The following is a 24,243-nucleotide window of genomic DNA, read 5'->3' as shown; positions in this document are numbered from 1 at the left end:
TAAAGGGAGTGATAGAGCCCACATAGTGAAGTTCGTTTAAACCATACGTTTAATAATTAAAAGATTACACTTACAGTGTCACAATAGGAATAAAAACAAAGAGAAGCCGGCCGGCTCGGAACAAACGCCCGTCCACCCTACACAACACGTCCTGCGTCAGCACGCTACCTTCCCGACGCGCGTTTCGTCATAAAATGACGTCATCTGGGGCACGGGCGACGTGCTGACACATCGCATTAAATACATTCCAACAGAGCCAAGCCTCGATCTGAATCTATGGGCTAATTAACCGCTCATGGTGGCTGCGCTGGGACAAAAATAGAATTGGAATAATCCAAATAACAAAGGCCCTCTTGGGGTGGAATAAAATAAAGCAACCAGAGCCTATACAGGTTTAAATTAAACTTATATGTGAAAAATTAGCAAGCCATCTTGTGGACAAATTGAATATGACAACAAGAGCTTATGAAAACAAAGAGTATATTTATGGAGTATCAACATAAAAAAGGGGGGGACATTTATCTTAAAACAAGATCATTTACCCTCTCAAAAAAGACTGTGTATCTTTCCTGTGTGATTACAGGGGAACTATATACATGCTCTAAAAATCAAAATAGGGCATAAAAGGTTTAAAAAATATAGTCAAAAAGCTTTGTGTTTTGATTGAACACTGTGAAAAGTGAAAAAAAGTTTAATACATAAAACACCTAGATTCAGAGCATAAATATTTAAATTACAAGGAAAATCTAGGATAAGTGAAAAAATAGAAATATTAAATATACCAAAGTAGGCGTGAAATATAAAATAAATTATTGTGATAAAAATAGAATAATGTGAAATATTGAATATTTTTAAATTTAATATGCTTACAAAATTAAGAAGCATAAATATTTATATGGTGAAAAAGTAAATAAATATAAAAATCATGTGTAATTAGTCATAAGTGAATGTGAATAATTGTGATATTACAAAAATATCATTAGAATATTAATGTTAATTGAAAAAATATGTAAAAATATAAAAAATTGAAAAATACAAGACTCCAAGAGATGAAATAAATTAAAAAATATATTAAAAAAGGCCCATTAATGACCAGCTTCAACTGGTAGAACCAAATTTATCTAAAACCATGTATCCAATTAAAAAATGTATATATAAACCCAGTTACAGGCCAATATAAGGGTCCACCTATAGTTCAGATCGAGTTCACAAAAAATAAGATGGACCATACCATAAACATAGATTACCATAAAGAATCAAGAGTTGTCAATAAAAGCGTTGACATCAACCTCGATGTTGAGACCATATGGGGTATAGCTTTTAATTTTATGTACCCATAGCATTTCTGATCTAGAGATGCTCCTCACTAATGGGCTGCCACGCCAATGGGGACTATATCTATCAATCCCCAAGAATATTGTCTTTGAGGGGTCCCTATTGTGTGCCAGGCGATAGTGCTTTGATACTGAGTGGTTCAAAAAACCAGCTAAAATATTTGTGATATGCTCGTTGAGTCTTACTGAGAGGGCTCTCTTGGTTCTACCTACATATTGGAGCCCGCAGGGGCATTGCAGCAAATAAACCACCCCCTCAGTCGCACATGTGATGAAGGGTTTGATAGTGTGTTGTTCACCTGTGACCGTAGAAGTGAAATTGTGCGTTCTTCTATGCGTACAGCCACTAAGCGAACACACCCGACATTTCCTACACTGGTAAAAACCAGTAAAGGAATTGAGGAAGGTGGTTTTGGTGGTAGGTGGTTCAAGAACATTGGGAGCCAGTTTATGTCTCAAGGCCGAACCACCCTTGAATATCACCTGAGGGTTATCAGGCAAGATAGGGCCCAATATTGGATCATTCTTGAGAATGTACCAATGTTTTTTAAGGAGTTTTTTTACACTAAAATGCTGGGTAGAGAAGGTGGTAATAAAAGGGACAACAGGCAACCTGCTGGTATCTCGTGGTTTAATCTTAAGTAGTTGAGCTCTATCAACAGTCTTAACTTCCTCAAGTGTGGATGTCAAAGAACTCCAATTTTACCCCTTTTCCAGAAATCTCTTGGTTAAAATAGCTGATTGTTCCAAAAAGTCGGTCTCATTAGAGCAATTGCGTTTAATACGCAAAAATTGGCTTTTTGGCACCGACTTCAGCCAAGAATCATGATGACAGCTGTCAGTAGGGATGTAAGAATTTCTATCTGTACCTTTAAAATAAGTACTTGTACAAAAAACCCCTGCCTGAACTGAAATTGTAAGGTCCAGGAAGTTAATATTAGATTGGCTCGTCTCAAAATTGAGGTGGATACCCCTAGTATTGGTGTTAAGAAATGTCATAAAGGACTGAAGCTCGGCAAGGGGACCATCCCATAGGAGGAGGATGTCGTCAATGTACCTGGCCCACAACTTGAGTCGGGGTGGTTGGCAAACATAGACGACATCCTCCTCCCACATGGCCATAAACAAATTGGCCAGACTAGGGGCATATTTTGCCCCCATCGCCACACCTCTATCTTGCCGGTAGAACTGGTTTTGAAACCAGAAATAGTTTCTGGTCGCAGCAAAATGTAACAGTTCAAGTATGAAGAAAATTTGTTCATCAAAAAGGCCGGAATCACGTCTAAGATAGTATTCAACTGCTGACAGACCTAGATCATGAGGAATCACTGTGTACAGTGACGTTACGTCAGCAGTAACTAGCCACATATTTTTAGTAGGTGTAAGGCTAGATAATAAATTAATAACGTGCCGGGAATCCTTTAAATGAGACGGCATCTTAGAAACTAACGGTTGTAGAAAAAAATCTACAAAAATTGTAGAAAAAAATCTACAAAAATCTACAAAAATCTAAAAAAATGCACTACCCTTATTACCACGAAAAGCTCTAAAGGGTGAGCCATCCCTGGATCTGGTGTGGGATGCCTGTGTACCTCTTATTTGAGCATGAGTGTATGTGGTCTGATTAACCAGTGGAGGAGCCTCTGGCTGGTTAGTTTCCATAGTCTCAGCCAAATTCTCGGCCAAGATTTTTCTTTGCCAAGCAAAAACAACTTGATCATGATAATCAATTAGATCTCTATTATATTTTTTCTTTTTCTTGATTTTTTGATCTCTGTCCTCATTTCTAGGCCTTTCTAATGCCTCTTTATACAATCCTCCAGGCACTATGGCTCCTTCTATCAAAGTCTTTAGGGACATTGTCCTCAAGGACTTGGACCGGCTTCCCATAAAAAGGATGCAGTCTAACCATATCCTTAAAACTGGCCTTGACTCTTTATGTGATAACAAGCAGATTGTCATTAGACCTGCGGATAAGGGGGAGGCATAGTTGTCCTTAATAGGACAGATTATCTTTTAGAGATGAATAGAATATTGGGTGATAGGGATACCTATACACCTCTAGCTTGCGACCCTAAACATTCTTATCTTAAGCAACTTGATAAACTTATTTCTAAGGGTTACAAAGAGGGTATTCTTAATAAAAAAGAGAAACTCTATCTTGTACCAAAGGCTCCAAGAACACCAGTTATATATTATTTACCGAAAATCCACAAACATCTTACCTGCCCCCCGGGACGTCCTATTGTGAGTGGGATAGATTCCCTCACATCCCGGGTGGGCAGGTATATTGATTTTTTTCTACAACCGTTAGTTTCTAAGATGCCGTCTCATTTAAAGGATTCCCGGCACGTTATTAATTTATTATCTAGCCTTACACCTACTAAAAATATGTGGCTAGTTACTGCTGACGTAACGTCACTGTACACAGTGATCCCTCATGATCTAGGTCTGTCAGCAGTTGAATACTATCTTAGACGTGATTCCGGCCTTTTTGATGAACACATTTTCTTCATACTTGAACTGTTACATTTTGCTGCGACCAGAAACTATTTCTGGTTTCAAACCAGTTCTACCGGCAAGATAGAGGTGTGGCGATGGGGGCAAAATATGCCCCTAGTCTGGCCAATTTGTTTATGGCCATGTGGGAGGAGGATGTCGTCTATGTTTGCCAACCACCCCAACTCAAGTTGTGGGCCAGGTACATTGATGACATCCTCCTCCTATGGGATGGTCCCCTTGCCGAGCTTCAGTCCTTTATGACATTTCTTAACACCAATACTAGGGGTATCCACCTCAATTTTGAGACGAGCCAATCTAATATTAACTTCCTGGACCTTACAATTTCAGTTCAGGCAGGGTTTTTTGTACAAGTACTTATTTTAAAGGTACAGATAGAAATTCTTACATCCCTACTGACAGCTGTCATCATGATTCTTGGCTGAAGTCGGTGCCAAAAAGCCAATTTTTGCGTATTAAACGCAATTGCTCTAATGAGACCGACTTTTTAGAACAATCAGCTATTTTAACCAAGAGATTTCTGGAAAAGGGGTAAAATTTGAGTTCTTTGACATCCACACTTGAGGAAGTTAAGACTGTTGATAGAGCTCAACTACTTAAGATTAAACCACGAGATACCAGCAGGTTGCCTGTTGTCCCTTTTATTACCACCTTCTCTACCCAGCATTTTAGTGTAAAAAAACTCCTTAAAAAACATTGGTACATTCTCAAGAATGATCCAATATTGGGCCCTATCTTGCCTGATAACCCTCAGGTGATATTCAAGGGTGGTTCGGCCTTGAGACATAAACTGGCTCCCAATGTTCTTGAACCACCTACCACCAAAACCACCTTCCTCAATTCCTTTACTGGTTTTTACCAGTGTAGGAAATGTCGGGTGTGTTCGCTTAGTGGCTGTACGCATAGAAGAACGCACAATTTCACTTCTACGGTCACAGGTGAACAACACACTATCAAACCCTTCATCACATGTGCGACTGAGGGGGTGGTTTATTTGCTGCAATGCCCCTGCGGGCTCCAATATGTGGGTAGAACCAAGAGAGCCCTCTCAGTAAGACTCAACGAGCATATCACAAATATTTTAGCTGGTTTTTTGAACCACTCAGTATCAAAGCACTATCGCCTGGCACACAATAGGGACCCCTCAAAGACAATATTCTTGGGGATTGATAGATATAGTCCCCATTGGCGTGGCAGCCCATTAGTGAGGAGCATCTCTAGATCAGAAATGCTATGGGTACATAAAATTAAAAGCTATACCCCATATGGTCTCAACATCGAGGTTGATGTCAACGCTTTTATTGACAACTCTTGATTCTTTATGGTAATCTATGTTTATGGTATGGTCCATCTTATTTTTTGTGAACTCGATCTGAACTATAGGTGGACCCTTATATTGGCCTGTAACTGGGTTTATATATACATTTTTTAATTGGATACATGGTTTTAGATAAATTTGGTTCTACCAGTTGAAGCTGGTCATTAATGGGCCTTTTTTAATATATTTTTTAATTTATTTCATCTCTTGGAGTCTTGTATTTTTCAATTTTTTATATTTTTACATATTTTTTCAATTAACATTAATATTCTAATGATATTTTTGTAATATCACAATTATTCACATTCACTTATGACTAATTACACATGATTTTTTATATTTATTTACTTTTTCACCATATAAATATTTATGCTTCTTAATTTTGTAAGCATATTAAATTTAAAAATATTCAATATTTCACATTATTCTATTTTTATCACAATAATTTATTTTATATTTCACGCCTACTTTGGTATATTTAATATTTCTATTTTTTCACTTATCCTAGATTTTCCTTGTAATTTAAATATTTATGCTCTGAATCTAGGTGTTTTATGTATTAAACTTTTTTTCACTTTTCACAGTGTTCAATCAAAACACAAAGATTTTTGACTATATTTTTTAAACCTTTTATGCCCTATTTTGATTTTTAGAGCATGTATATAGTTCCCCTGTAATCACACAGGAAAGATACACAGTCTTTTTTGAGAGGGTAAATGATCTTGTTTTAAGATAAATGTCCCCCCCTTTTTTATGTTGATACTCCATAAATATACTCTTTGTTTTCATAAGCTCTTGTTGTCATATTCAATTTGTCCACAAGATGGCTTGCTAATTTTTCACATATAAGTTTAATTTAAACCTGTATAGGCTCTGGTTGCTTTATTTTATTCAACCACAAGAGGGCCTTTGTTATTTGGATTATTCCAATTCTATTTTTGTCCCAGCGCAGCCACCATGAGCGGTTAATTAGCCCATAGATTCAGATCGAGGCTTGGCTCTGTTGGAATGTATTTAATGCGATGTGTCAGCACGTCGCCCGTGCCCCAGATGACGTCATTTTATGACGAAACGCGCGTCGGGAAGGTAGCGTGCTGACGCAGGACGTGTTGTGTAGAGTGGACGGGCGTTTGTTCCGAGCCGGCCGGCTTCTCTTTGTTTTTATTCCTATTGTGACACTGTAAGTGTAATCTTTTAATTATTAAACGTATGGTTTAAACGAACTTCACTATGTGGGCTCTATCACTCCCTTTATGTACCCATTGAACACGGAGGACACTTAGGACTATCATTACAGCCCAGGAGTTTAAAGGCCCAGGCTAGGGTTTTAGCCACTTGCTGATGTTCATACATGTTCTGGTAAGCCTCCTACTTATAGGGTGCTGGTGATGGTGGTTCTCAAAGTCACTTTTTACCTATGTGTGTGCTGATCAAACATACTTCACCATTGAATGTTTTCTTCCTGTGATACGGCTCACTAATCTGGTTTTCGGTGGAGACTTCAAGAATCATCTTCTCTTTCCACCTCCCCCTGCGAGGATCACCTTAAAGGCCCTGGCTGGGGTTTGCAGCCGCAAGCACACATTGCTTGCCATTTGGTAAGCCTCCAATTTTTACTGGTTCAAGGTGTTTTTATTTGCTCCTCAACATTTGTTTACTCCTATATGAACTATATTTTTGTGGACGCAGTAGGACTGAATTTATCCTCTTTCTAGTCCCTCATTGATTTGGGTTACTGGCTTCATAATTAATTTTCCTCAATTTTATTGCTTAGATTTTTTATTTTAGCGCAACAACCTTTCCCCTTTGTTCTATGTTGTTGTGTTTGTATAACACTCCGTTGTTGCAGCTTTACTAGCAATTTATTGTCTTTTAGCGCGGTAATTTTCTTCCTTTGTTCCATACACACAGATAATTTTACACTTCCCCATATGTGGCTCTTGGTTGTCACTTACCAACATTACTTAATTACCACATATTAGCCTGGTGTGCAGCAATGTGCACTGCTGCACACCAGGCTAATATGTAGAGGGAACCTCCCATGAATGTAGGGGAAACTTGATGGGCACAGAAGAAATAAAGCATAAAAACCTCCAGCAGAATAAAGGTGGAAAAAGCACCTGGACCAGATGGTATTCACCCAGGGATCCTAAAAGAATTGAGCTCTGTCATTTCAAAGCTATTGTTTCTAATTTTTGGGGGACTCTTTATTGACTGCAATAGTGACTGGATTGGCGTAGGGCCAATGTGGTGCCTATATTTAAGGAGTTAAAGTCTTTAGACCTGTTATGCCCCATACACACAAGTGGAATTTCCACCAAGAAAAGTATGTTGTGAGCTTTTCTTTGGACTCCATCAGACTTTTGCTGTCGGAATTTCGTCAGCAAAAGTTTGAGAGTAGGTTCTCAATTTTTCAGAAAAATCAGTTTGTCTGTATGTATTCGGACAGGAAAAAAACATGCATGCTCGGAAACAATTTGACGCATGCTCGGTAGCATTGAACATTTTTTTCTCACCTCATCGTAATGTTGTACGCCTCAGCGTTCTTAACGCTCATAAGTTCAGAGAACTTTTGTGTGACTGTGTATATGCAAGCCAAGCTTGAGCGGAATTCTGTTGGAAAAACCATCCAACTTTTTTCCGATGGAAATTCCGCTTGTGTGTACAGGGCAAAAGTTTAACTTCTATAATTGGGAAGATACCGGAGAGTTTATTAAAGACCACATAGATAAGTTCTTGCTGGAAATTTTTTTTTTAAGAAACAAACAGCATGGATTCATGAAAGACAGAAGTTGTCAAACAAACCTGATTTCTTTTTATGAGGAGGTAAGTAAAACCTTGGACACAGGGGTGGCAGTGGACGTGGTATATTTGGATTTTACAAAAGCGTTTGACACAGTTCTTTACTTACAGGTAACGTGTAAGGTAAAGTCTACAGGCTTGGAAAGATCGGTTTGTATATGGATAGAAAACTGGCTAAAAGACAGAATTCAGAGAGTAGTGGTTAATAATTCTTACTCTGAATGGTCTAATGCCGCTTACAAACGGTCGGAATTTTCGATGAAAAAAGTCAGACGGAATTTTTTTATTGGATATTCCGACCGTGTGTATGCCCCATCTGACTTTTTCCGTCGGAAATTCCGACAGACTTAGAAAGAGAACATGTTCTCTTTTTTCTCCAATGGAAATTATGTTCATCTAGGCTTAATCACTGATATGCTGATGCGCGTGCCTGGCGGCTGCAATGTCCGCCAGGCACCCGCGATCGGCGGTTACACAGACAAGGACGTGGATCTGTGTGTGTACTGTAAACACACAGATCCACGTCCTGTCAGGGAGAGGAGACCGATGCTGTGTCCCTTGTACATAGGGACACAGATCGGTCACCTCCCCCAGTCATTCCCCTTCCCCCACAGTTAGAAACATTATGCACATTTTACCCCTTCCTCGCCCCCTAGTGTTAACCCCTTCCCTGCCAGTCACATTTATACAGTAATTAGTGCATATTTATAGCACTGATCGCAGTATAAATGTGAATGGTGCCAAAAATGTGTCAAAAGTGTCCGATGTGTCCGCCATAATGTCGCAGTCTCAATAAAAATCACAGATCGCCGCCATTACTAGTAAAAAATAAATAATAATAATAAAAAATATTCTGTCCCCTATTTTGTAGGCGCTATAACTTTTGCGCAAAGCAGTAACTTATTGCGATTTTTTTTTTACCAAAAATATGTAGAGGAATACGTATCTGCCTAGATTGAGAAAAAAAATGTTTTTTTTTGTTTTTTTTTAATTGGGCTATTTATTATAGCAACAAGTAAAAAATATTGAATTTTTTTCAAAATTGACGCTATTTTTTTGTTTATAGCGCAAAAAATAAAAACTGCAGAGGTGATCAAATACCACCAAAAGAAAGCTCTTTTTGTGGGAAAAAAAGAACGTCAATTTTGTTTGGGAGCCACGTCGCACGACTGCGCAATTGTTAGTTAAAGCGACGCAGTGCTGGAAGCTGAAATTTCACCTAGGCAGGAGGGGGGTATATGTGCCCAGTAAGCAAGTGGTTAAAAACCTGAAAGAAATTCTAAAACTTCTAAAACTTCATCACTCTACATAAAACCAAAGTTTTAGCTTTAGATACACTTTAAAGCGGGAGTTCACCCAAAAATCAACTTTCTGCAGTTAGATCCAGCATACTGCTGACATCTGCAGTTTGCTGGTCTTTTTTTTTTTTTTTTGGTACTTATCGTTTTAGCAGTATTTGTTCTATGGCTCCGAGCGGGGATTACTTCCTGGCATAGTTGTTCCCGAAGACAAGCAAGTTGATTGACAGCCTTCGATAGTGCGTCACGGCTTCCGAAAATCCACACGAGTGACACTCGGCAATTTACGGCACCTGCACAGTCAACTCTTAGGCCCCATACACACCATAGAATCTATCCGCAGATAAATCCCATCAAATGGGTTTCTGCGGATAGATCCTATGGTGTGTACACTCCTGCGGATATCTATCCGCAGATAAATCTCCCCTGGGATGGATTTCCAGCAGATGGATATTTGCTGACATGCTCAACAAATCCATCTGCTGGAATCCATTCCAACGGATGGATCCGCTCGTCTGTACAGACTTACCGGATCCATCCGTCCAAAGGGATTCCCCGCACGCGTCGTAATGATTTGACGCATGCGTGGAATTCCTTATATGCCCGTCGCCGCGTCATAATAGCGGCGACGGCGCGACACGTCATCGGCAGAGGATTTCAGCGGGGATTTCAATGCGATGGTGTGTACACGCCATCGCATAGAAATCTTCTGAAATCCTCGAGAGGATTTATCCGCGGATACGGTCCGCTGGACCGTATCTGCGGATAAATCCTCTCGTGTGTATGGGGCCTTACACGGCAGGCGGCGTAAATAGCTAAGTGTCACCTCGGCTGTTTTCGGAAGCCGTGACACGATATCGAAGGCCGTCAATCAACTTGCTTGCCTTCGGGAACGCCCATTCCCCGCAGGATTCCCCGCTCGGAGCCATAGAACAAATACTACTAAAACGATAAGTACCAAAAGAAAAAAAAAGACCAGCATACTGCAGATGTCAGCAGTATGCTGGATCTAACTGCAGAAAGTTGATTTTTGGGTGAACTCCCGCTTTAAGTACTGTTGATACAAAATATATAGGAGTGAGGCAAACTAACAATTTGTCACCTAGTTTAATTCGAATCTAATGCAGCCGCTGATGCAGTGAAAAAGACCAAACAAAAATTTTCTTCCCAGTGAGTAATCTTAAGTTTGACCCCACAGAGAACACTCAAATTATTTCCATTGATTATTTATTTCACTGATGAATTCTATGTAATGTAATGTTCTAATGTACCACCTCCTGTGTTAGATAATCCCAAAGGGCCAGATTCTGGTAGATTGTGCGTTGGCGTAGCGTAAGCCAATTACACTACGCCACCGCAACTTACTGGAGCAAGTGCCGTATTCCTCAAGCACTTGCTCCGTAATTTGCGGCGGCGTAGTGTAAATGGCCCGGCGTATCCCCGCGTAATTCAAAGGGGGCGGCTTGTATTTAAATTAAGCGCGCCCCCGCGTCGATTGAACTGCACATGCGCCGGGCTGAAAAAAAGCCCAGTGCGCATTTGTGTTCAAGACCGACTTAGGAAAACGATGTACCCGACGGGAAAAGATGACGCGGACCCGACGCCATACTTAACATGGCATACGGCGGACTGGCGTAAGGTTACCCCTCATATAGCAGGGGTAACCTTACGCCTACGGAAACGACGTAAGCGACGACTACGCGACGCAAATTCGTTCGGGAATCGGCGTATCAGGCTCATTTGCATAGTCAAATGAGACCTTAACGTAAACGCCACCTAGCGGCCAGTGGCGAATTACATTTAAGATCCGACAGTGTAAGTCACTTACACCTGTCGGATCTTGGCCGTATCTATGCGAAAATGATTCTAGGAATCACTCGCATAGATACCCGGGTCAAAAAACAGAGATACGACGGTGTTTCCTGAGATACACCGTCGTAACTCTTCTGAGAATCTGGCCCAAAGTCTGTCTCTTAGATTGCTTATTAAGGTAGACCTTAATGAAAGTAACATCAACACATAAACAAATACAATATTAATTCAATCTCAAAATGTTACCTGGGCACGTCTCTTCAGCAGAGCAAAGGATGGTGACCAACCAGAGAATCAAACATATGGAGCTCCAAGTGTGTGGCTTCATGGCTGCTTTGGATATAGTGATTTATCCCCCCAAGCAAAGCTTTTTCTGTGTATTTATAGTGATGATAGTTGGATGGCCCAGTTTCCTTCCTGGAGTGTAACAATCTGTATTTCAGCATGAAAATCTGTTGAATTGCATCAACCAATTTCCTAACCACAGAAATTCTTGTTTTTGAAACAACAGCTAGTAGAACATAATGCAAGTCAGTACTGCTGATTTCCGGTAATATAAAACATGTTATTCCTTTATATTTTGAAAGAAGGAAGCTGTTGACTTGTATGAGGGGAGGCCAAAAAGTTTTTACCCTCACCATGATCTAGATGGTGAGGGTAGAAATATCTACTTGCCAGTGAGGAGTGGGCATCGCCCCCACTGTTTAACCACTTTGGATCCGCGCTATGGACGAAAGACGTCCACAGCGCGGCTCTCAAGTGCCGAGTGGACGTCTTTGGACGTCCTCTTGTTGACATTCGCCCCCAGCGGCGCGCAGCGGGGAAACAGCGTGCCCGGCGCATCACAGGGGAGCTGATGCGTGTGCCTGGCGGCCGCGATGTCCGCCAGGTACCCGTGATCGGCGGTGACAGCAGGGACGTGGAGCTCTGTGAGTAAACACAGAGCTCCACGTCCTGTCAGGGAGAGAGGAGACCGATCTGTGTCCCTTGTACATAGGAACACAGCATCGGTCACCTCCCCCAGTCAGTCCCCTCCCCCACACAGTTAGAACACACCCAGGATACACATTTAACCCCTTCCTCACCCCCCTAGTGTTAACCCCTTCACTGCCAGTCACATTTATACAGTAATTAGTGCATATTTATAGCACTGATCGTTGTATAAATGTGAATGGTCCCAAAATTGTGTCAAAAGTGTCCGATACGTCCGCCGCAATATCGCAGGTCTGACAAAAAAGATCGCCGCCAAAAAAAAAGTAAAAAAAAAAAAAATCATAAATCTATCTCCTATTTTGTAGGCTCTATAACTTTTGCGCAAACCAATCAATATACGCTTATTGTGATTTATTTTAACAAAAATATGTAGAAGAATACGTATCGGCCTAAACCGAGGGAAATTTTTATTTTATTTTTTTTCAATTGGGATATTATTATAACAAAAAGTAAAAAATATTGTGTTTTTTTTTTCAAAATGTTCTGTATTTTTATGTTTATAGCGTAAAAAAAAAAAAAAATCGCAGAGATTATCAAATACCACCAAAAGAAAGCCCTCTTTGTGGGAAAAAAATGATAAAAATATAATTTAGGTACAGTGTTGTATGACCGCGCAATTGTCATTCAAAATGCGTCAGCGCTGAAAGCTGAAAATTGGTCTGGGCACGAAGGGGGTTTAAGTGCCCAGTAATGAAGTGGAACATCTCAAAAGGACAATGTATACGAGTGAGAAGAAATTGCACCTCTGAAATAAATTTTCGGGCACAATCCAACATAATCAAGGATAAGTTTGTACAAAAAGGATATAAAGATTGTCAACTTGATAAAATGATACAGGATGTAGGGGAAATCCCACGCGAGACCTGCTTAAGAGATAAAAAACCTGGAAACAATAGGAGGCAGGAATGTGGCTTTATTTCCATGTACAGTATAAGGAAATTGAGGAGATATTTAAGAGGCATTGGCACATATTGTGTATGGATAGAGTGCTGAAACAAGCTTTACCAGAAAATCCCTCATTTATTTACAGGAAAGCCCCTAATTTTGGTGACAGGATTGTAAAAAAAAGTCATGGATCCTCCTAATAGACCAAATATGTATTGGGACCAGGCCGGCTTCTTCTAATTTAGAAGATGCAAGGCCTGTTCACAGGTAAATTGCCATATTAGAGGGCGGACCGTTTTCAACAGATCGATCCGGTCGTGTGTACGGGACCTTACAATTTCTGAATTTATTTCCTGTAACACTACACACATTGGGCCAGATCCACGTAGGAGATACGACAGCGTATCTCCAGATACGCCGTCGTATCTCTGAGTCTGAGGTGTCGTATCTTGGCGCCTGATTCAAAGAATCAGATACGCCAGAATTTTGCTAAGATACGACCAGCGTAAGTCGCCTACGACGTCGTATCTTAACTGCATATTTACGCTGGCTGCAAGGGGCGTGTACGCTGATTTACGCCTAGAATATGTAAATCAGCTAGATACGCCATTTCAAGAACGTACGCCCGGCCGTCGCAGTACAGGTACGCCGTGTACGTTAGGCTTTTTTTCCGGCGTAAAGTTACCCCTGCTATATGAGGCGCGGCCAATGTTAAGTATGGACGTCGGGCCAGCGTCAAATTTTCCGTTGATTACGTCGTTTGCGTAAGTCGTTCGTGAATAGGGCTGTGCATCATTTACGTTCAAAAAAAGCAAAGCATTGGCTTTTTACGGCCTATTTACGCTACGCCGCCGCAACTTTGCTTTGAAAATACTGCACTTGCCTGTCAAAGTAGCGGCGGCATAGCGTAACTAAGATACGCTACGCCTGCTTAAAATTACGCCGTTCTACGTGGATCTGGCCCGTAGTGTACATTTTACAGTGCCTATGTAATTTAATGTATGTGGGATGGACAAAAAGTACTTTGAAAAAACGTATTTCTGAACATATCTATAATATTAAAATTGTTGTTTAAATATCACAGCGTATCTGACAAAAATGCCATAATCACGATCCACCAGGGCTTAAATTTTGGAGTATCGATAAGATCCAGCCAAATTGGAGAGGATCTAATTTGGTGCAAGAAATATAGAAACGGGAAACCAAATGGATTTTTGTTGATGATTGTATTAATGCCCAACGGCCTGAACATAGAACTTGATGTAAATTGTTTTATAAGTGATTACTAATAAAATTATAGTGTAGAGGAATGTAATGTTGATACCCCATATCCATATCCAATGATTGGATCAATTAATTTTAGGGCTGGAATTTTAAAAATTTTATATTTATCTTGAATCCCTTCATTACCATAAAAGATATAGGCTAGTCAAAGATATACTAATGCAGAATATGTAATTGGATGGTTTTATCTTTATGTTTATCTTAATTTTTACCTTTTTTAATGGTTTTAATATTTGGGAGTAATCAATATTAGGAGTCAGATTAGATGCAAAGGAATATAGCACGTATTAAATTGATTCTAATTTTATACATTTTTTTTAAAGGGTACATTTTATTGAGATTTTCAACAAATTTTTTCAAAAATGGCATAAAGGTCATTGGGCCAGAATCAGGTAGAATTATGTTACTCCGCGGCGGCGTAACGTATCCCATTTACGTTACACCGCCGCAGGTTTACAGCGTAAGTGCCTGATTCACAAAGCTCTTACCTGTAAACTTGCGGCGGTGTAACGTAATTCCGCTCGGCGAAAGCCCGCCTAATTCAAATGGGGCGGGCACCATTTAAATTAGGCTCGTTCCCGCGCCGAACGTACTGCTCATGCTCCGTCGGGAAAATTACCCGACGTGCATTGCGCTAAATGACGTCGCACGGACGTCATTTGTTTAGACGTTAACGTAAATGGCGTCCAGCGCCATTCACGGACGACTTACGCAAACAACGTGATTTTTTAAATTTCGACGCGGGAACGACGGCCATACTTAACATTGCTTAGACCACCTAGGAGGCAGCCTTAGTTTTACGCGGCGTATCTCGACGGAAACAACGTAAAGTTAGAGCGACGGGTAACGCGTACGTTCGTGAATCGCCGTAACTAGTCATTTGCATATTCTACGCCGACCGCTATGGAATCGGCACCTAGCGGCCGGCCTAGAATTGCATCCTAAGATCCGACGGTGTAATTCAATTACACCTGTCGGATCTTAGGGCTATCTATGCGGAATTGATTCTATGAATCAGCCTCATAGTTAGGACGGGCGGATCACAGAGATATGACGGCGTATCAGGAGATACGCCGTCGTATATCTTTTGTGAATCTGGCCCATAGTCATTTACAGTATAACGCCAAGAACAAAAGAAAACAAAAAGAACAGCGTCAGTCGCAACAAAGCCATAAATACGAATGGAACATACGTAGCATGACATGACATAAATAAATTCTATGTAGATAATTTAACTGCAACAGTTTGTCTATAGCCATAATCATCGATGGCACGAGTGTGTTCAGGGCCTCAGACCATGTTTCCTCCGTAAGGGAATGTATATCTATCTTCCATTGTGCAGCCACCCTCTCCATTCTAGAGGAGGAGGATGTCAGCAATTCAAAGTAATATCTCGAAATCAGTTTAGAATGGTCCTCATCAGCTATTAACTGTTCAATGCATGAGGGAGAGAGAGCCACCTCCCCCCTCCATACTGGGCTCTTGCGGCATGGCGCAGCTGGAGGTATCCCCCTAACTAAGATACGCTACGCCTGCTTAAAATTACGCCGTTCTACGTGGATCTGGCCCGTAGTGTACATTTTACAGTGCCTATGTAATTTAATGTATGTGGGATGGACAAAAAGTACAAAAATGTGTTTGGCAACCCAAATTTACTCTTCAAGTCAGCAAATGACCCAAAGATCCCATCCCGAAACAATTGATGAGTGTATTTGATACCATAGGTTGCCCAGCAAGCTCTGTCTGGGACCTTAGTTATTTCACCAAGTTAAGGGTTGTGCCATAGGGGAGTATTTGGGGATTCAGCTAGTCTAGTCCCCTTCACTTTAGTATTACACATATTTATTTATTTATTTATTTATTTAAAATGCTTATTGAGAGCGCAGTCATTACCAGCAGGCCTCGATGCGATGGAAGATCCTATAGGAGAGTTTCAAAATATCTGCTCCCTGTTCCGGATATGGGTCATTTCTATAGAGAACATTAATCAATGCTTCATAGGAGTGAACTAGTGCCACCTGGGTGGCTACCGAGGCAATATTTAATTTTGGAAAACCCCACCAATGGACATGTGTCAGCTGGGATGCCAAGTAGTAACACTGCAAATTTGGTAGTGCCAAACCCCCCAACCTTATTGGCAAGAATAAGGTATCCAATGACACCCTGGCTGGTTTAGGTCCCCAGAGAAATGAAGAGATAACTGTATTCAGTGTTGTAAACCATTTTTTAGGAACCTAGGCAGGTAAATCATCTTAAATATATTCATACGACCGAGAAGGCTGAGAGGGAGTACAAAAGCAAAGGAGTACAGAAGCCAGGTATGGGAAAACAGACTGTAATGGGAGCAGGTACAAGGAACAGGTCTCAAGGACAGGGTACATGGAACGGAGTCTGGGACAAAAGCAGGGACGAAGGCATGTTCAGGCAGGGACAAGTCTAGTAGATGGAATTCTGGAGCATTTGAGCTTTGGTTAAGGGCGTGCTTATATAAAGAGAACATTTTTGGTGGGAGCGGGTAACAAACCCTGGGATTTTAAAGGCTTTTATAGTAGGAAATAGATCCAAAACAATAAGGTAGATACAAAAGTAATAATTCATTGATACATAAATATTTCATAAAAAAGAATACAGAACATGGATGGTCTCTGTGATAGTATTAGCGACTTAAAAAAGCAGCAGGAGAACCTGTTGGGGGCTGCCCGACATGTTTCGCTCAAAGAGCTTCATCAGGAGCAATACAGCAGGATAAGCTACAAAATAGAGAAAACAAAGGTAATACATGAACATAGGGCATTGTAAATACTGCCAGGAAAAAAGACAACATTGGAAAAAAACACTGCTGTTACAATACATATACAAAATGTAGTGGTAAACTACATCAAATGGATATTAAAAAAGTCAAACATTTGTAATACAGATGATTCATGTGAATACAAGGATCACAAAAACTGATAACATTTCATACAGTAGAAGGACCGTGAGCAGACTTACCTATCAAGGTCAGAGATCATCCAATCACATTAAAACCACTGTGTGCCAAATAAGTCAAGCTATGAAGAAAATTCCATAGTCTTTTGTGCCCACTTCAGCATGCATCCAGGAAACCGCATAGAACCTGTCCATCCAAATGTGGTGTTCACAATGCTATAGTAAGTAAAGGTAAAGGTAGTGAATACTAAGAGAACAAACCCCTAAAAAATTAGGGGAAACCTCATAAAGGATTAGAGAAAAATGTTGTAATAATAATAATAATAATAATAATAATAATAATAAATATATATATATATATATATATATATATATATATATATATATATATATATATATATATATATATATATATATATATAATACCTTAACTAGGAAATTGGGTCGGATCAAAAAGGACTGGCAAAATTGCGTTCCAGCACATAAACGGTTAATCAAACCAATGTGCAATAGTCAGCCGGAGAGGACCTCTGGCAATGGTGATTGCTAGTAAAAAATATGTAGGGAAAGCAAACCATCAATGAGGGTGTAAATAAAACACCGATTACAACACTATCTAAAATACCATTAAGCAAGAAGCTGTATCAAACAACCAGGATAAACATACCTGTAACGGGAGGTTGGAATTAAGTCCAAAAAAAAATATATAAGGCAGGACCCTGACAAAGCAGAGCCATGAGAAGGCAAATGAAAATGACCTTTAAATACCCCCCAGCCCGGCGTAATGCAACGCCGCTTTAATCTGTGGTGCCTAGTGACAGGTGTGCTAGATTGGGGAGAGCACAGGGATGGAATACCACCCCATAGCACTGTCCCGCCCTACGACGGAACAAAGGTTACAGCGCATGCGCAGTGACGCGCATCGGGCGTCACCAGGATGACGACGCTCGCGAGCGCCATCTTGGAAATGGGAAACCATCCTGGCAGACTGAGAGCCGACTGCCAATGCGGATGGAACCCACTTCAAGTTCGCCAGCCATAGAAGGAAGAGGCGGCGAGTGGGCATGCTGTATAGCGGAGGAGAACAACCCCACTGGACTAATCCATGATGGTTGTCGCCCCCCCAAGAGGCAAAAAACTGACCCCAATGCACTGAACCAACGGGATGGCCCCAGTGAACGGGTCACCACGAGCGTAAGCACATAGGTCAGAGGACACAACAGGGGGGGATCACCCTAGCGGACCAAACCAACCAAAATCCGTGAAGCGGGTGCGCCCCTAGTGCCCATATAGCAAGCGATGACAACCGTGGAAAGACTGGAAAAAATGGGGCTGAAAGAAATGCATGGTGGCACAACAATATATAGTAGCGGAACAATATAGTAACAAAGAATTATATATTGGTGTTGAGAACAACAGCAAACATATACCAAATAGGCAACAGAAAATGGTGGATAGGAGAGCAACCGTCCACCTATGGAGGAAAATTAATAGTATCTCCATATTGAATATAAAACAAGGCAATGGGATGATCTGGACCTAGATATAAAATAAGAGTGCTCAGTATTCACATGCATTATTAAACAACGCGTTCATTGAAAAATGACAAACTTAGCACTGGATATAATTGAATTCAAAGAACAGTCAAAAGAGAAGGGGGAGGGGAGAAAGGATATGAAAAACAGAAAACAGGACGAGAAGACGGACCATAGGATCCCGGGAACTAGTACAATGAATAAACATATGATATGTTGTGAACATGTACATTATTGTTAGACAAATTCCTATAGAACATGATAGAGCCAAACCAGATACCCTAAAGCAGGGGTCTCCAAACTACGGCCCGCGGGCCACATCCGGCCCGCCAGGCCATTTCTTCCGGCCCGCAGCTTGAATTCTTAGCTCCCCTGTTGGTTCTGGAACCTGCGCTGCATATTCGCCCCAGGCAATAAGCAGCGCAGGTCCCGCAATCCCCTCCGGCGTCTCACTGTGTTGGCTGCTGGGACCACGGCATTCCAGCAGCCAATGAGGTGTTTAGTGCAGACCCGTAGCCGCCTCCCTGCTCCCGCCTCCCGCCTCGCTGTTAACCAGTAACGAGTGTGTAATACCAGCGGGGCGGGAGTCGGGAGGTGCAACAGGTCTGCAAAGCCAGTGATGGAGACGCGCTGGACACATGCAAGGAGGGGGGCTGATACACTTGTGTGGAGGTGGGTTGAATGGCTCTCATCGGGACACCCATTTGGGGGGGGGGGGGCTGACTCTTATGGGGACACAAATGTGAGGGGGTTAATAACTCTTATGGCTCTGATGGGGACACAAATATGTGGGGGCTGATGACTTTGATGGGGACACACGTGGGGGGGAGGGGGGGGGAGGGGGGTTGTAGACTGATGGGGACACAAATGTGTGTGTGTGTGTGTGGGGGGGGGGCTGATGACTCTGATGGGGACAAAAATGTGGGGGGGGTGATGACACTGATGGGGACAAAAATATCTGTGGGGTCTAATGGGGAGACAGATGAATGGGGACACAGATGATGGGGACACAGATGGATGGGGACACAGATGGATGATGGATGGGGACACAGATGGATGGGGACACAGATGGATGGGGACACAGATGGATGGGGACACAGATGAATGGGGACACAAATGAATGGGGACACAAATGAATGGGGACACAAATGAATGGGGACACAAATGAATGGGGACACAGATGATGGGGACATGGATGAATGGGGAGACTGATGGGGACACAGATGAATGGGGAGACTGATGGGGATACAGATGAATGGGGAGATTGATGGGGACACAGATGGATGGGGACACAGATGAATTATGGATGGGGACACAGATGGATGGGGACACAGATGGATGATGGATGGGGACACAGATGGATGGGGAGACTGATGGGGACACAGATGGATGGGGACACAGATGGATGATGGATGGGGACACAGATGGATGATGGATGGGGACACAGATGGATGGGGACAGAGATGGATGGGGAGACTGATGGGGACACAGATGGATGATGGATGGGGACACAGATGGATGGGGAGACTGATGGGGACACAGATGGATGGGGACACAGATGGATGGGGACACAGATGGATTATGGATGGGGACACAGATGGATGGGGACACAGATGGATTATGGATGGGGACACAGATGGATGGGGACACAGATGGATTATTGATGGGGACACAGATGGATGGGGACACAGATGGATGGGGACACAGATGGATGGGGAGACTGATGGGGACACAGATGGATGGGGACACAGATGGATGATGGATGGGGACACAGATGGATGGGGAGACTGATGGGGACACAGATGGATGGGGACACAGATGGATTATGGATGGGGACACAGATGGATGGGGAAACAGATGGATGGGGAGACTGATGGGGACACAGATGGATGGGGACACAGATGAATGGGGAGACTGATGGGGACACAGATGGATGGGGACACAGATGGATGATGGATGGGGACACAGATGGATGGGGAGACTGATGGGGACACAGATGGATGGGGACACAGATGGATTATGGATGGGGACACAGATGGATGGGGAAACAGATGGATGGGGACACAGATGGATTATGGATGGGGACACAGATGGATGGGGACACAGATGGATGATGGATGGGGACACAGATGGATGGGGACACAGATGGATTATGGATGGGGACACAGATGGATGGGGACACAGATGGATTATTGATGGGGACACAGATGGATGGGGACACAGATGGATGGGGACACAGATGGATGGGGACACAGATGGGGACACAGATGGATGGGGACACAGATGGATGATGGATGGGGACACAGATGGATGGGGAGACTGATGGGGACACAGATGGATGGGGACACAGATGGATGATGGATGGGGACACAGATGGATGGGGAGACTGATGGGGACACAGATGGATGGGGACACAGATGGATTATGGATGGGGACACAGATGGATGGGGAAACAGATGGATGGGGAGACTGATGGGGACACAGATGGATGGGGACACAGATGAATGGGGAGACTGATGGGGACACAGATGGATGGGGACACAGATGGATGATGGATGGGGACACAGATGGATGGGGAGACTGATGGGGACACAGATGGATGGGGACACAGATGGATTATGGATGGGGACACAGATGGATGGGGAAACAGATGGATGGGGACACAGATGGATTATGGATGGGGACACAGATGGATGGGGACACAGATGGATGATGGATGGGGACACAGATGGATGGGGACACAGATGGATGGGGACACAGATGGATGATGGATGGGGACACAGATGGATGATGGATGGGGACACAGATGGATGGGGAAACAGATGAATGGGGAGACTGATGGGGACACAGATGGATGGGGACACAGATGGATGGGGACACAGATGGATGGGGACACAGATGGATGGGGAAACAGATGAATGGGGAGACTGATGGGGACACAGATGGATTATGGATGGGGACACAGATGGATTATGGATGGGGACAAATGTGGATTATGGATGGGGACACAGATGGATGGGGACACAGATGGATGGGGACACAGATGGATGGGGACACAGATGGATGGGGACACAGATGGATGGGGAGACTGATGGATGATGGATGGGGACACAGATGGATGGGGACACAGATGGATGGGGACACAGATGGATGGGGAGACTGATGGGGACACGGGTGTAAAGCCTCGTGCACGCTGCAAGTTTAGCCCCGCTGCATGATGCTCCAGCGTTAAGGTGCCAGCAAAGAATACAGGGCCACCAGCCAGTCCTGCTGTCAGCAGTAAGTCAAATTCTATTCTTCTTCTACTGTGGATTTATTTATAAATTATTTTTTCGGCCCGCGAATATGTGTAAAATATAGAATGTGGCCCTCGAAGTAAAAAGTTTGGAGACCCCTGCCCTAAAGGAAAGGTTTAAAGCTAAATCCATCGTTTAGGCCTGGGGATTTGAGAGCAGACAACTGGTGGATCCATTTTGCTTCTTTTTGAAGCAGGAGTTTGTCGTAATCTCCTCCCCCGTCACCGGGGGGAATATGTTCTAGAGCAAAAAACTGCATACAGGAGCTGTCAAAGTCATGAAAAAGCCCCATATGCCTACTGATAGGGGTTTCCATTTTCTTTTTGCGCACCAGGGTGACGTGATCCCTGATGCGATGGAAGAACGGTCGCTTCGTTTTGCCAATGTAAAACGCATTGCATGAACATTGCATAATGTATACAATGCCTATGGACTGGCAATTAGCAGAGAAGTGAGGTTTAAATCTCCGTCCATTAGGAAGAGTGAAAGTAACTGCTGCGTGAATATACCTGCAAAACGGGCAATTGTGACATGGTCGTGTACCCAGCATGCCAGCCGGGATGGGTTTACGGCTGGCATGATGGCTCCGAACCAACTTGTCCCGAAGTGATAAAGATCTCCGAAAAGTAATTTGGGGATAGGAACACAGATGCTTAGATACTGTTTCATCCCCCATCAATAGATACCAATACTTCTGGAGGGTGACCCTAATTTGATGGTGATGCCCCGAAAAGCGAGTGATGACCCTCGTGCCTGGATTCCATTTTGGGGGTTTGGGATCATGGAGCAAGAAGCCCCTGGTTTTGACTTTGGCCCTCGCAAATGCCTTTTTGAGGCACTTTTTGCTGTATCCCCTATCAAGAAATCGCCTCTGGAGCAACCTAGCCTGATGTAAAAAATCTTGGTCAGAACTGCAGTTTCTCCTAAGTCTTAAATATTGTCCGTAGGGAATGCTGGACTTGTGAGGTTCAGGGTGAGAGCTGGAAGCATGGAGAAGGGCATTCCCTGCTAAGGGTTTCCTAAACAGTGAAGTGCCAATAGTACCATCTTGGTGAATCAAAATTTCCACATCCAGAAAGGAGATCTTCTCCTGGCTCGTCTCAAAAGTGAATTTGAGATTGAACTCATTCGTTTTGAGACTTTCAATGAATGAAATCAGTTCAGAGTGTGACCCGGTCCAGATGAAAAACACGTCATCTATGAAGCGACGCCACATTGGGATCCTTTCAAGATGATGCTGAATATCATCCTGATGAAAAAGGTTGCGCTCCCACCCCCCCAGGTACAGGTTTGCATAGGAGGGGGCACATTTGGTCCTGCAAAACCCTGCACCTGGAGGAAGTGGGAGCAACCAAAAAGAAAAATATTGTTGGTTAAAATGAAGCCAAGCAATTCCAAAATAAAATGATTGTAGTGGGGTAGAGCCTCCGTACTCTCTGAGATGAAGCCCTCCACAACTCTCACCCCCAAGGCATGGGGGATAGAGTTGTGGAGGGCCTCCACATCGAGAGAGACCAGCCACGATCCCTGTGGCACGGTGATGCCATCCAGGGATCTGAGAAGATCACCAGTATCCTGTAAATATGACGAAAGTCCCTCGACATGCGGGCTTATATAGTCCAGCAGACTCACATCAGGTGTGCTTGATAGCTGGATGTCTTGAGAGGGACACACCTGTTGGTGGCCACCAGAGCTACACCCACTGATGCCGAACATTACAGTGCCACCAGCAGGTGAACCCAGTAATGACACCTATCCTGACAACTTGTGTGGTAGAAGAAGAAAATACATTTGATGTGAAGATCACTACCTGCACCTGAGAAGTGGCCTTTACTTCACTTGTTTGAGCACTTATTTTACATTTCTATGAATAGTGTTCTTCTATAATAGTATAATCCGTTGTCTGGCAATACAGAAATCTTCAAATAATAATCCATTAAATGATTTACTTTCTTTAATAAACTTTGTTTAAAAATAATAACCAGACAAACACAGCTGATACAATGGTATCCCTAAAGGATTAGGCCATGGAGAACTCTCTCACCAACTCATCCTGTTTATGTCTTCATTCCCAAGGGGCAAATTAATTCCACAACTATTTACCTTCTGAAATATCTCCAGAGACAAACAGGAAATAATAACGCTTTATTTGTCTGTTCTATTAATTATTATTTGAGATACTGTGAATATTGTTGATGCTGCATTATAAATAAAGATATTTTTAAAATCAAAAGTTTA

At 42.6% G+C, this 24,243-nt stretch overlaps 1 protein-coding gene across 1 annotated transcript in view; it reads right to left on the bottom strand.

Moving 5' to 3' along the window:
* LOC120914024 (ficolin-1-B-like) overlaps positions 1 to 11,457 on the bottom strand; it is a 59,103-nt gene extending 47,646 nt beyond the window's left edge. Inside the window, exon 1 of the mRNA XM_040324453.1 lies at positions 11,331 to 11,457. Coding sequence (XP_040180387.1) covers positions 11,331 to 11,412 — 82 coding nt within the window. The 5' untranslated portion in view covers positions 11,413 to 11,457. The remainder of the gene's footprint in view (positions 1 to 11,330) is intronic.
* Between the last annotated feature and the right edge of the window lie 12,786 nt (positions 11,458 to 24,243).

The sequence above is a fragment of the Rana temporaria genome, chromosome 9, assembly GCF_905171775.1.
Source record: "Rana temporaria chromosome 9, aRanTem1.1, whole genome shotgun sequence".
Classification (NCBI taxonomy): domain Eukaryota; kingdom Metazoa; phylum Chordata; class Amphibia; order Anura; family Ranidae; genus Rana; species Rana temporaria.
Note: the sequence above shows the minus strand (reverse complement) of the source record. Positions and strands in the feature narration are given on the sequence as shown.